The sequence below is a fragment of the Lynx rufus genome, unplaced genomic scaffold, assembly GCF_022079265.1.
Source record: "Lynx rufus isolate CCGP_SWC_20201006 ecotype Redwood Valley unplaced genomic scaffold, mLynRuf1.p SCAF_19, whole genome shotgun sequence".
Classification (NCBI taxonomy): domain Eukaryota; kingdom Metazoa; phylum Chordata; class Mammalia; order Carnivora; family Felidae; genus Lynx; species Lynx rufus.
In genome coordinates, this window is record NW_025814833.1 from 3,803,330 (window position 1) to 3,818,450 (window position 15,121).

General features: G+C 35.9%; 1 protein-coding gene across 1 annotated transcript in view; it reads right to left on the bottom strand.

The window, feature by feature from the left end:
• Positions 1-275: 275 nt before the first annotated feature.
• Positions 276-15,121, bottom strand: part of NUP62CL (nucleoporin 62 C-terminal like) — a 44,880-nt gene continuing 30,034 nt past the window's right edge. The window contains exon 8 of the mRNA XM_047082075.1: positions 276-1,145. Coding sequence (XP_046938031.1) covers positions 1,051-1,145 — 95 coding nt within the window. The 3' untranslated portion in view covers positions 276-1,050. The remainder of the gene's footprint in view (positions 1,146-15,121) is intronic.

The following is a 15,121-nucleotide window of genomic DNA, read 5'->3' on the forward strand; positions in this document are numbered from 1 at the left end:
TACTTGATAAACTGCTAATGTAAGAAGTTTGGGTAGGAAAAAAAGGCCATTTAAGCTCTGATACTTAGTTTACTTATAATGTGGTAAGAACCACTAATACTCATTTCAAAAATATTTTCTTCCTATAATGTGTACCCCTCAGGATGGTCATGTACGGTCAGTATAACAGGAGTTTATCTCAGTAATTATAGACAACTAAGCTCTAGTCACTCAAAAACTTTTAAGTAAGTTTACTTTCATGTTACACTTTTATTTTTTAGAATATCATCTTTATTTATGCCTTACGTAAAACATGCAACACAAAAGATCAGACTATTGCCAAGCTAAGAACAAAGCTTTTTCTTGAAAAACAAACAAATATACAAAAACCAACAACTATAAATCATATGCTAAAGCCAAATAAAATAAGGTTATCTATACATCAAAAATAAATGAGTTGCCTAAACCTTACCCTTTTAAAAATAACCTAATTCAAGGCCCAAATCCACCCTAACTTCTCTTCTTCTCTGAATCTCTATAGCACACTTTCTGTGATTCACATACTTCCTTGTATTGTCTATATTGTTTTTATACAGACAGGCATTAATTTTATCTCAAACTAGACATTATGTTCCGTTGAGGAAAAAGACTACAGTATCTAGCACTATATGTTGAAAGTTAAGAGGCACGCAGTAAAGACTGGTTGGGCATCTATTTCTCGTCAAACATTTCTCTATGATCCGGTTAAAGTAAGAAGGACAATGTTGTGCTGCTGGTAGAATATGGAATCTAGGAGAATATAAGATAAAATTACACACACAGTGTCGACATCTAATAGGTTGCAGCCTGGTAAAGAAGGCAAATATAGTTCTGGTTTGCTAATACGAAAAGCCAAACTACAGAATAATTCTCAACAGCCTAATATTGAAATAAAAAAAAAAAAACCCAACAACGTGCACACTTTATTGCAACCAAAGATTAAGTAATAATTGTAAATACTACTCTATTTCACATCATCACAATTTGTAGGTGATATATAATCCCAAAAGAACATGCTGAAGATATGGTCATTCAATCAAAAGCAATCTTGACACTGCGTTCCAGCTCCATGTGATTATGATCCTCAAAAACCTGTGTTACCTCTTCTACCTTCCGTTGCAGCATGCCTACAGGAGGAAAAGTCATGAATCGTTAATCCAAGGTCAAAATGTCCCAGGAACATAATAACTTACATTCTCCCTTCAACATATGATTTATAAAACATCGATTTTAATAGTTTTAAGTATTAGAAAATAAAGGGGGGAAATCGTCTATTTAGAAACTATGGAAACAGTGGACAAGACTGTTCTTGATTTGCTCTCTGTAGTTTTCAGGTAAATAACAGTCTACATGACATTTTTGTTCTGTTGAAGAGAATTGAGAACTGCGTGTTACTCATTACAGCCTAAAAGTGCTTTACAGGGTGGTCATTAAATTGAGGGTATAGATTTTGGTAGGTCTTTGCTGTCTATAAGTGAATTAGTACATGGAGTATATTCACATTTCTGTTCCTTTCTAAGGATTTATTTAACTTGGTGGTCTTCAATTTGCTCAGGAGCAGAGCAACAGAAAATACCATTAACTTTAGCATATAAAACACTAACATTCTGTAGTAAAAATAAGTTGTCGATGTAAGCATGATTATCTTAGGTTTTTCTATTAATGTGCAGTTGGCCATTTGTTTTAGTGTTCATTAATGCTTATTAGCCAATAAGCAATGGCTGGTGCCCAAGATTTAAGAAAAACTTTAGGAGAAAAACTAAAAATTTGAAACAATATACTTTAATTTTCTTCAGCCAATTAGAAAAGCCCCAATGTTATTCAGTTTTAAAGTATAACAATACATCATCTTATGACATACAGGCATTTTTCAAGATCACACTTTAAGAACAAGTAATTTAAATGATGGTTGCCTAATGAAAGGCTACCAAAACAGTGTATGTTGAGCCTGGCAAAATATATCTCCTTTTTGTTGAAATAACTGCAGCTTGCAAATTTTTACCCCTAAATAACATTTTTCAATGTGATAGAAACACAAATGAGCACTCTAACAAACCATTAACTTGAGGCCAGAACTGTCAACATAAGGAAAATCTACTTAATTTGCTGATTGATACATATTAAGTACAAAGGAGTACATTTATAAAAATTTTAAAAATCAATGAAATGTCAAGAACACAAGCCAGCATTATTAAGAGAGCTTTACTATAAACATTTTGTCATGTCTTCAAATTGAATTCTCAGGACTATTCCTATAGTAACATACTTTAAATTTTTTAGAAGTTTCATTATTTGAAGGCAAAAACTGCACCTAGGCACTCAACTGCCCAGAGTTCAGTTTCCATGATATGCATCAGTGATTGGTTCCTGCAGACCTCTGAAATTATATACTATACTAGATCAATGCTAGTAATAGCCAAAATTTGGGGGAAATACATTATACACATTTTGAGATTAAAATTAGTGGTACTGAACAATGTGAAAATGAAATTAAGAAAATGATTCCATTCACAACATCATCAAAAAGAATTAAAACACAGTAGAAATAAGCCTACCAAATGAAGTATAAGACCTGTACACTGAAAACTAGAAAATACTGCCAAGGGCAGTAGATCTAAGATCTAACTAAAGAAGATCTAAGAAAATGAAGAGATATCCCATGTTCATGGATTGGAAGACTCAATAGTGGTAAGATGCCAACCCCCCAAAGACTGATCTACAGATTCAGCGGAATCCCTATGAGAATTCCAGCCAGCTGTTTTTGTAGAAATAGAAAAGCTTTACAGTTTACATGGAAAGGACCCAGAACAGCAAAGCAATCTTGAAAAAGAATAATGAACTGCAAGAATTACACTTATAATTTTAAATCTTACTACAAAGCTACAGTAATCAAGACAGTGTAATACTGGCATGGGATAGCCATAGAAATCAATGGAACAGTAAGAAAGTCCAGAAATAAAACTTATATTTATGGTCAATTCATTTTTGATGAAGGTGACAAGGCAATTCAGTGGGGGAAAACACAGGCTTTTGCAACAAAGGGTGCAGACAATTGGATATTCAACTCAAGGTGAATTATGGACCTAAATATAAGAGCAAAACTATATTTGGAAAATAAAACACAAATGTCAATCAACTGATGAATACATAAGCAAAATGTGGATGTCTGCACACTGGAATGATACACAGCAATAAAATGGAATGAATTACTGATACATGTTACACATTTCAACCTTGAAAACATTAAGCCAGACAACAAAGGCCACATATAATATGATTCAATTTATATAAACTCTCCAGAAAACACAAATCTCTAAAGACAAAAAGTAGATTAGTGGTTGCCTTGAGTCCAGAGTAGGAATAGGGATCAACTACCAACAGGCCAGAGGGAATTTTTTAGGGCAATGAAAATATTTTCAAATGGACTATTTGATGTGTGCACAACTCTTAAGCTTTAAACAGCTATTGGTTAAGATGGTAAATTTGTGTGTTTAAGGTATTTCTTAAAAACCACTCCCCCCCCCAGAAGATTCTGGTAAAACTGCTCCCAGCCAGTCCCATTCTGTTGAGGGGACAGATGTTTTCTTCACTTTAGCCTACTTACAAATATTTTAGCTAAAGATTAAAAGACTTTCATAGTAGGGGCACCTGGGTGGCTCAGTCGGTTGAGTGTCTGACTCTTAATTTCAGGTCATGATCTCAGGATCATGGGATTAAGCCCTATGTCATGCTCTGTGTTGAGTGTAGAGCCTCCTTAAGATTCTCTCTCTCTCTTTTTGAAAAAAGAAACAAAAAGATTCTCTCTCTCTCCCTCTTTCCCCCTCCCCTACTTGTGATCTCTGTTTCTTTCTCTTTCTCAAATAAATAAATAAATAAATAAATAAATAAAAGACTTTCACGGAGAATTATGAAAATAAGTGAGTTGGTCATTAAGCCCTAACACAGCTTTTTCTATAGTTATTTTTATTTTAAGTATTACATGTAAATATTAATAGATAATATTAAATTCACTGTGAAAGGAAACAATGTACTTTCACAAATACTGCTATGGTACGCCTCTTACTTTCCTCTTAGAAAAACAAATGGGGCAGTTGGAGAAAAAAATATCCTGAAAAAATGGTCAAAAGACGCAAATAAGCAACTTAGAAAGTGAAATACAAATTGTTTATAAACATTTTTCAAATACTCAACCTTATTAGTAACCAGAGGAATGCAGATTAAACAAGGGAAATATTATTTTCACCTATAAATGTTAGCAAAGAATGATGGTGATGGTGGTAGAATGCTAGAAATTATTTGGAATTAGCAGAACTAGGTAATTCAAAGTGGTGCTGAAAGGGGGACTGTAAGCAGAAATATGAATGATTAACAAGCTGACCCCTCTTTTCCTCCACATCCTACATCTGGGTGATTTTCCCTACCCAAGCCCAGCAAAGGACTTTTTAGAGAGGGAAAACCAGATGGGCTGTGGCTCAGGGACACCAGGTAGAGCTAAGGACAAGGAATCTGTACCAAAAATTGGGATTAAATGGAAGTTCACTGCAAGGTGAACACTGAGCCCTGGTCCCTTCTCTAACCGTTCCAAGAACACTGGCTTACCATTAGGTTTATTAATATCTAGCCAAGTGTTGGAAGATTCTTCTTTGGAGAATATGATCAACTGAAGAGAAAAATCCTAAAGGTAATGGTTGGAGATTCTCCAACGAAAAGCTCTTGCCAAATTATCCTATAGTAAATCAGCAAGGCCCATCTACAATTTAGTGTCTCATTCTTGAATACAAATGGACAACCAAGAATCATCAGATATTTGAGAAATGCCTCTAATATAAGAAAGAAAAAAAAACTGAAAGAAACAACCCAGGAAGAATAAAACATTTTAAAAAATCGATAATATCCTCAGAGAGATGATACTGAATCCATGAAATAAGAACTGGATGTTATTTAACACATACACACACATACACACACACACACACACACACACACACACACACACACACACAAGTCATAAAACAACACAAGCTCTTGCAAAATAAAAATTATGACAGGAAGTAAGATCAATAGAAAGACTAGAATAAAAAGCTGAGTACTTATCTGAGAAATTTAGCAAAAATACAGCAGAAACCTAATTCAAGAAAATTCTCCCAAACTGATAGTTTCTTCTGATAGAAGAGCTCACTGAATACCATGTCAGTGGATGAATTAAACCTACATGGAGGTACATGATCTGAAATTTCACTATTGTGGGTAAGATCCTGAAAACTTCCATAGGGAAAAAAAAACATAAAAATGAAGGAGTCACATAAAGTTTCGGGAGTCAGAATGGACCCTCAAAGCTAGAAGACAGTGAACAACATTTTCAAAAGTTTAAGAGAAAATTATGTGGAAGCTAGATTTTGATAGCCAATACTATCAATTAAGTGTGAGGGTAGAATAAAGACCTTTTCCCAAAGAAAATGGAAACAGTAATTTGAAAAGATATATGCACCCCTATGTTTATTGCAGCATTATTTCCAATAACCAAGATGTGGAAGCAGTCTTTAAGTGTCCATCGATTGACGAATGGATAAAGAAAATGTGATGTATATATACTATGGAATATTACTCAGCCATAAGAAAAAGAATGAAATCTTGCCATATACAACATGGGTGGTCTTAGAGGGTATAATGCTAAGTGAAAGAAGTCAGAGAAGATAAACACTATATGATTTCAGAGAAGATAAATACCATATGATTTCACTCATGTGTAGAATTTAAGAAACAAAACAAACAGATAAACAACAACAACAAAAAAAAACCAGACTCAACTACAGAGAACAAACAGGTGGTTGACAGAAGGGAGGTGGGTGGGGAGGATGGGTGAAATAGATAAAGGGGATTAAGAGTACACTTATCTTGATGAGCACTTTGAAATGTACAGAACTGTGGAATCATTGTATTATTCACCTGGAACTAATACAGCACTGTATATTAATTATACTTGAATAAAAAAAAAAACAAACTTTTCAGACGTGTAGTATCTCAAAAAATGTACCTCCCTTACACTCTCAGGAAGCTGATGTAACACACGTTATATTAACACAAGGGAATAAACCAGAAAACAAGAAGTATAAGAGCCACGAAACAGGAAAGTCAACAAAGAAAAAAATAGAAGGAATACAAGATGCGAGAGAAGGAAGAATCTAGTTGAGCAGCAAACCAAGAGAGCAACAATGCCAGATAGTAGATTAGAGATAAGAGGGCTCTGGGAGAAAGAAATCCAAGGAGAAATTGATAGATTTAAAGAAAAAGAAGGGAGTTAGAGAACGGACTACTGGTAAATATATAGAAAATTAAGCAAATGATGAAATAAAATTCAAAGGAAAACAAAAACTTGTACAAGCAATAACATATACGGGCTCCATGCTGACAGCACGGAGCCTGCTTGGGATGGGATTCTTTCTCCCTCTTGCTCTCTGCCTCTCTCTCTCTAAAATAAATAAATAAAACTTTAAAAAGAAAAAAAGTGGGCAGCTGGGTGGCTCAGTCAGTTAAGCATCTGACTCTCAATTTTGGCTCAGGTCATGATCTCACAGTTTGTGAGATCGAGCCCCATGTCAGGCTCTGCTGCTGACAGTGCAGAGCCTACTTGGGATTCTCTCTCTTCCTCTCTCTGCCCCTCCCCTGCTCGTGCACACTCTCTCTCAAAATAAATAAATAAACATTTAAGAAAAAAAGAGAAATGACATAATATAGCATGTTACATGGCCAGGCTGTGAGTGACATTTATGCAATCAGAATTCAAATAATAAATACTGTTCTATGTATAATTTATGATATACCTATATTGGTAAGATGACAGAAAAGTGTACTTACATGCATACATTTATATACTTCTCTATATGTAATATGTACATATACTGGGGGGGCAGTATGGTGGTATATTATATACACATACTTAGGTACTACATGCATATACACACATATACACACACAAAATGAGGGTGGTATAAAATAGTTAAATCCTTGCCTCCCATTTTGGGAAGTCAGTACAGAAGGCCTAAAATGGAAAAACTAAAAAGAAACAGTATACATGGTATTTAGAGATCTAGAAATATGTTTTAGGGGCACCTGGGTGGTACAGTCAGTTAAGCGTCTGACTCTTGATTTTGGTTTAGGCCATGATCTCACAGTTGGTGGGTTCAAGCCTCATGTCGGGCTCTGCACTGTCTGTGTGGAGCCTGCTTGGAATTCTCTCTCTCTGCCCCTCCCCAACTCGTGCTCTCTCTTTCAGAATAAATTAAACAAATAAATAAAAGAAAAAAGAAAAAAATTTTTTAAGAAGCAGCTAAAATAATTGAAAGTGATTGCTTCTAGCGAGTGGCAAACGGGGTGTGGACAGGGGAGCTGGTATTTTTCATAAACCTTATTAAAAAACCTTATACTCTACTATCAAGGTGGGAGATGAAGAAGACCTGAAATAAGGCAGTGATAGGAATCTACTGAAAAGATTCAAGAGCTATTAAGAAGTATAATCGGGGCGCCTGGGTGGCGCAGTCGGTTAAGCGTCCGACTTCAGCCAGGTCACGATCTCTCAGTCCGTGAGTTCGAGCCCCGCGTCGGGCTCTGGGCTGATGGCTCAGAGCCTGGAGCCTGTTTCCCATTCTGTGTCTCCCTCTCTCTCTGCCCCTCCCCCGTTCATGCTCTGTCTCTCTCTGTCCCAAAAATAAATAAACGTTGAAAAAAAAAAATTTAAAAAAAAAAAAAAGAAGTATAATCATCATTACTTACTGGAGAAAGAGAAATAGTCTACCTTAAGGTCCCTGAGTAAATAATAGCAATCGTTAGCTGAGAAAAAGAAAAGTAGGAGTTACTGATCTGAGAGGCCCAGGAGAGAGTGAAGATAATGAGATTAGTTTTACGTAAGTTTAATTTGAGGTGCCTTTGGGTATGTATGTGCAGGTGTTTGTTAACATGGAGCTTTATAATGGAAAGTAAAAGAACCATTAGTAAAACTGATGGTTAGAGATGACAACTGATGTTTAAAAACTGCTGATTATCAGAAAGCCTTGAAAGAGAATACTATTAGAAACAAGGAGAGGTCTCAAATCCATAACTTAAGTTCCTACCTTAAGAAAATAGAGGAAGAGCAAAATGAACCCAAAGCAAGCAGAAGGAAGGACATAATAAAGACTGGTTATCAATGAAATTTAAAACAGGAACACTATATAGAAGAATCAGTGAAACAAAAAGCTGATTCTCTGAGGGTAAAAAGAATCAATAAAATTGATTAACCTCTACTAAGACAGAAAAAAGTAAAAATAGAGAGAAAACACAAATCACCAATATAAGGAATGAACAGGGCAGATCACTACAGGTCCTGCAGCCATTAAAAGTATCAAGAGGAAATCCTAAGAATAACTATTCTTAAAACTCAAAACTTAGCAGAATTGTACCAATTTCTAGAAAACCACAAATTATGAAAATGCAACCAAGATACTCTGAAGCATATTCCTATAAGCATTATAGAAACTGAGTCTGTAATTAAAAAGCTCCCCAAAACGAAATACCCAGGCCCATATACAGTTTCACTGGAGAATTCTACCAAATACTTAAAGAGAATCAATGCCAATTCTTCACAAATTCTTCTAAAAAAGAGGCCACTATTAACCTAATAACAAACCAAGAAATGATAGTATAAAAAAAGAGAAACTATAGACCAATATCTGTCATGAACATTTAAAAATCTCTCACTTAAAAACTTCTAGAAAATTCTAGCAAACTGAATTCAACACTGTATAAAAGAAACTATAAACCATGACCAAGTAGAAGTTATTCCACAAATTTAAGGCTGACTCAACATTAAAAAAGGTATCAATGTAATCCACCATAATAACTAATTAAAGAAGAAAAAACATATGATTATATCAATAGATGCAGAAAAAACATATGACAAAATCCACTACGTATTCATGATAAAAATTCTCAGCAAGTCAGGAACAGAGCAGAATTACCTAAACTTGATAAAGAGCATCTACAAAAAAACCCTACAGCTAACATCATACTTAAAGCAAAAGACTGAAGGCTTTCTGTGCAAACTCAGGAACAAGACAAAGATGTCTGCTCTCATCACTTTTATTTAACATAGCGCAGGAAGTTCTAGCCAGTGCAATGTGAGGAAAAGAAATAAATGGCATACGGATTGGAAAGGAAGAAGTAAAACTATCCCTATTTGCAGATGATATAACTACCTCCATAGAAAATCCCAAGGAATCAAAAACAAAACAAACAAAAATTCCTAGATCCAAGAAGTGAGTTCAGCAAGCCTACATACAAGATCAACACATAAAAATGAATTGCATTTTTATGTACTAGCAATGAACATGTGGAAACCAAAATTTAAAACATAATACCATTTGTAATCACTATAAATAAAATGAAACAGTTAAGTATAAATCTAACAAAACCAAAATGTACATAATGTGGGTGCTGAAAATTACAAAATCATATGAAAGAAGTAAAAGGAAATCTAAATAAATGTTGGGTCATGCCATGTTTTCATGGATGGGAAGATTCAACAAAGTAGAGATGTCAATTCTTCCCTAAACCGATCTATAGGTTTCATGTAATTCCTATCAAATCTCAGCAAATTTTTGTGAGAGGGAAAAGGAAATAAAGTAGCCAAAACAATCTTGACAGGAAAAAAAATAACATGGGAGGACTCACTCTACCAGATATTAAGGCTTACTATACAGCAACAGTAATAAAGACAGTGTGACATTAGTGGAGGAAAACACATATAGGTCCATGGGGTAGAGAGCCCAGAAAAAGAACCACACAAATATGCCAAAGTGATATTTGCCAAAGTGTAAAAGCATTTCAATTGAGGAAGGATAGTCTTTTCAACAAATGGTGCCAGAGCAACCAGGATATCTGTAGGCATAAAAAGGAAAAAAAAAAACCTTGATCTAAACCTCACATCTTATAGAAATATTAACTCAAAGTGGATCATGGCCTTAAAGGGAAAATGTAAAACAATAAAACTTGTAGGAAAAAAAGAGGGGGGGGATTTTGGGGATACAGTACTCAGCAAAAAGTTCTTAGATTTGGCACCAAAAGCATAATCCATAAAAAAATGGAGAAACTACACTTCCTCATAATTAAAAATTTTTGTCCTGTGAACAGCTCTATTAAAAGGAATAGACAAACGAAGACTAGGATAAAACATCTTCAAACCACATAAGCCAACAAAGGACTAGTATATACCCTAGAATATATAATAAACTCTCAGAACATTAAAACAAATAAACCAATTAGTAAATGGACAAAAGAAGAGACATTCCACCAAAGATGATATACTGACAGCAATATGATAAGCATATAAAAAGATGTTCAACATCATTAGCCACCAGAGAAATGAAATTAAAACTGCAATGATATTGCTACACATCTATCAGAATGGTCAAAAGGGAAAAAACAGTGAAAATGCCAAATGCCATTGAGGACACAGACAAATTAGATCTATCATACATCACTGGTGGACATGGAAAATGGTACATCTACTCTGGAAAAAAAAGTGTAGCAGCTTCTCATAAAACTAAACATGCAACTACCATATGACCAGCAATTGCACTCTTGGACATGTATCCTAGAGAAATGAAAACTGCTGTTCATACAAGAAATCTACACATAAATATTCACAGAAGCTTTATTCATGAGTAGCCAAAAACTGGAAACATCCCAGATGTCCTACAACCAGTAAATGTGTACATAAACTGTGATGCATACATATTAGGAAAACTGGCATATTAGTCAGCAACAAAAAGGATAAAACCACTGATATACGTAATTTAGATCAATGTCAGAGGAATTACGTTGAGCAAAAAAAGAAAGCCACATGGTTATATGCTGTATGATTCCATTTATACAATATCTTGAAATGATAAAATTTTAGAAATGAAGAATAAATTAGTGGTTTCCAGGAATTAGGATCTGGGTTAGAGGAGTGGGATGGAGGTGGTTCTGGCAATAAAAGGGGAATATGAGTAATTCTTATGGTAATGTAACTGTTCTGAATTTTGACTATGGTAATGGATATACAAACCTACACATGTGAGAAAACTGTATACAGCTGAACACACACAAACACAATACAAGTAAAACCAAGAAAATCTGAACAAGACAGATTATACCAATGTCAATATCCTGCTTGTGATACTGTTCTACAGTTTTATAAGATGTTACCAGTGGGGAAAACTAGATAAAGAATAAACTGGACCATGGGGTGCCTGGGTGGCTCAGTCGGTGAAGCATCTGACTCTTGATTTTGGCTCAGGATATGATCTCATGTTTCGTGGGATTGAGTCCTGCATCGTAAGCCTGCTTGGGATTCTCTCTCTCCCTCTGCCCCTCCCGTACTAGCTTGCTCGGTCTCTCTCTCTCAAAATAAATAAATAAACTTAAAAAAAAGAATAGGACCTCTCTATTATTTCTTCAGGACCTCTCTATTATTTCTTACTAGTGCATGTGAATGTACAATTAACTAAATAAAAATTTCAGTGATGAAGACTGACACAAATAAGGATTAGATTCTCAACCTCTTTTCCTGGAAGTGCCTGCTCAATAGGCACATAATACAACTATTTATATGAGGCAACAGTTTTAACAAATCTGTTCTCACTACTTAATATGGTTGGCCATCTTTTTAGCCTTCAATATGGTTTCCCTCATTGTTGCATGCCTGTTAAGCTAAAGCCATATTTTAGGTTCTCGTTACTGCACTTGATCTTAGCCAAAAGTCCAAGAAGCGATAGGTTCTGGTTACTATAGAACATACCTCTGTATTAGGTTAGTCTGCTGTTTAAAAGCAATCTTGAAATTTCGGGAGGGTAATATAATTAAGGTTTATTTCTCATTCAGATAGGGGAAGAGAGAGATAGGAAGGGGGCAAGGGAAGAAGAGAGAGAGAGAGAACACTGTCCTATTTGTCTTAGCTACTTTTTTGAGAGAGAGAGAGAGAGAGAGAGAGAGAGAGAGAGAGAGAGAGAGAAAGAGAATGAATCCTAAGCAGAATCCCATGGGGCTCGATCTCACGACCATGAGATCATGACTTGAGCTGAAATCAAGAGTCAGACGCTTAACTGAGTGAGCCACCCAGGTTCCCTGTCTTAGCTAATTTTAAGAAGATTCCCAGTTTATTAAAACTGAAGGAACACTCAGAATAAATATACCTGAATTCTTAGTACTAACTATGGTCTGATGGGAAGAAGAGTATTTCTAGATGATGCGCAAAGCTCTCATCTCTGCCATGGGAATGTTCATCCTGGTCTTGCTACTGATACATTCAAGTGGTACTCTCTGCTTGTGTATAGCACTACGCTTCATACAAAATTAATAAAATATACATTTCAAGGAAAGGTATAAAAAGAAAAAATGGTGAAGGTATCCTGAAATCTTCGAGGCGACATGGCGGAAACAAGGTAGTAGAATTATTACATTACATCCTAAGTGGTCCTCAGACAGTCATCCTATTGAAATATCACTCACTCTTCAAGTCTCATTTCAATTCTACCTCTTCCAGGAAATCAACTAAAGATGTTTCTCTTTCTTTGCTGCCCCCACTCCACACTGTGAACCTGTTCAAGGCAGTGTAGCACTGATGTTTATACCTCCTACACTGATTGACAGTACCATGGCCCACAGTAGGTGTTTTGTATGTAGAGTCACAAATATGTGGTTTTGACTTGCATCTAAAAGAACACATTCCAATTATACAGTACTTCAGTTTTCAAAATGCCTATACATATCACTTTATTTGAGTCCCACAATATCCTAAGATGGAGAGAATGAAAAACTCAAGAAGGTAAGGTTCAGTAGCTTCCCAAAGGCCAAAGCTAATGAAAAATGATACCAGGATTCTTATCTTCAGACTCCCATCTACAAGTGCTTTTTCTATTACAGTGTGCCTGTTTATCAAATGCTGTGAAGACCTCAAAGAAAAAGTACAATGCTGAGCTAATAACTGGCACAACAGCATAACGCTATTTGTTGTCCCTTCAAATACTGAAGGGCTCAAAATAAGGCAGGTCTATCTGAACCCCATCTGGGTAGATATCATTGGTGAAATACTATCAGGCCATTTTATCTATGAGGTGGCCATAGAGCATGGGCACAAAAACACCATTACAGCAAGACTCCAGCATATTTACAGTTTTTAGTCACTACCAGGAAGAAAATTGCTTTGGAGAAAAATCTGTATATCTCACAAACAATATAAATCCTATTTGGGAGTGATTTAAATCATGCTACATATAATTCATCTGAGGAGGCTCTCCAGCTTGAAGAAATTCACTTGGGCACAAAATGTACATAAGGAGGATTAGGGAGAAATCTAATTCTGCAGATGCACTGAGTGTGTTTCAAATCTGGATTTACATATAGAAAATGAATTTTAGAAGTGGAGCTCTGAGAATGTTAACCATCACACACTACTTCCTAACAGGAGCTGAAGACTTCATCATTTTTAACCTTCATACCCTAATCTAACCTGTAAGAGATTCTTTAGAATCAAGGAACAATGATGTGACAATAAACCTATTTTGTCTGTAAAGGGGAGCAGAGATGAGGAGGCAGCTCATTAAACAATGGAAAGACATTAAAATACCTTTCAGTTAGCTGCAGTGGGAAGAAGCATGTGAGTACCTGTCTCTGCTGAGCTTAAGAGACCCTTAAAGTGAGTCTGCATTGTTGCCACATCTCTGGCAGATCAAGAATGTTTGCTTCTCAAGTATCTGAAGTGGAACATTATACTCCAGAACACAATAGATGACTTCACTGATCAACCAATGTCACCAAGATTTCCCAAAGAATTTAATAAAAAGAGGAGGTAAAAGAAACCACCTTAATCAGTAAATCAGATTCTATTTGAGAAGATGAAAGAGGAAGAAGACACTTCATTTGGAATTCAAAGACATCTTTTGGCATCTCAGCATTTGATGCTCTTCAGATTTAAAAGGGATGAAAATTAATTAATATAAATATTTTTAGAGCATTTATATGGACCGAGCTTCTTTTTTTATTTTTATTTTTTTCTTTAGAGAGAGAGCAAGCAAGAGGGGGAGAGGGGCAGCAGGAGAGGGAGGGAGAATCTTAAGCAGGCTCCATGAGTTCAGTGCAGAGCCTGACACGGGGCTCGATCTCATGACCCTGGGATCATGACCTGAGCTCTAATCAAGAGTTGGACGCTAGGGGCGCCTGGGTGGCTCAGTTGGTTGGGCGCCCGACTTCGGCTCAGGTCATGATTTCATGGTCCTTGAGTTCGAGCCCCGCGTCGGGCTCTGTGCTGACAGCTCGGAGCCTGGAGCCTGTTTCGGATTCTGTGTCTCCCTGTCTCTCTGACCCTCCCCCATTCATGCTCTGTCCCTCTCTGTCTCAAAAATAAATAAATGTTAAAAAAATTAAAAAAAAAAAAAGAGTTGGATGCTCAACTGACTGAACCACCCAGGCACCCTTTGGACCAAGCTTCTTAAAAAAAATACAGCACGGTGGCCATAGTTAATAATACTGTAGTACATATTTGAAAGTTGCTAAGAAAGATATTAAAAGTTGTCAACACAAGATTCCTGTGATGAGAAAAAAAAAACCTTTTTGTAACTATGTAAGGTGACAGATGTTAACCAGACTTATTGTGGTGATCATTTAACACAATGTACACAAATCTTGAATCATTGCGTTGTACACCTGAAAATACCATAATGCTATATGTCAAATATGCCTCAATTTTTAAAAAAGCGATTAAAAAATACCCAACCCTGGGGCACCTGAGTGGCTCAATCGGTTGAGTGTCTGACTTCGGCTCAGTTTCTCGCAGTTCATGGGCTCAAGCCCTGCATCGGGCTCTCTGCTGTCAACACAGAACATGCTTCAGATCCTCTATCCCCCTCTCTCTCTGCCCCTCCCCTGCTGGTTCTCTCTCTCTCTCAAAATAAATTTTAAAAAATGTAAATAAATAAATAATACCCAACCCTGAAAAATCTAATTTAGAATAATCCCCTCAACCAATAAATATTAACATTGGGTAAAAATGAATTATGATTGTGACATATCACAAAAAGCTGCTTCTCTG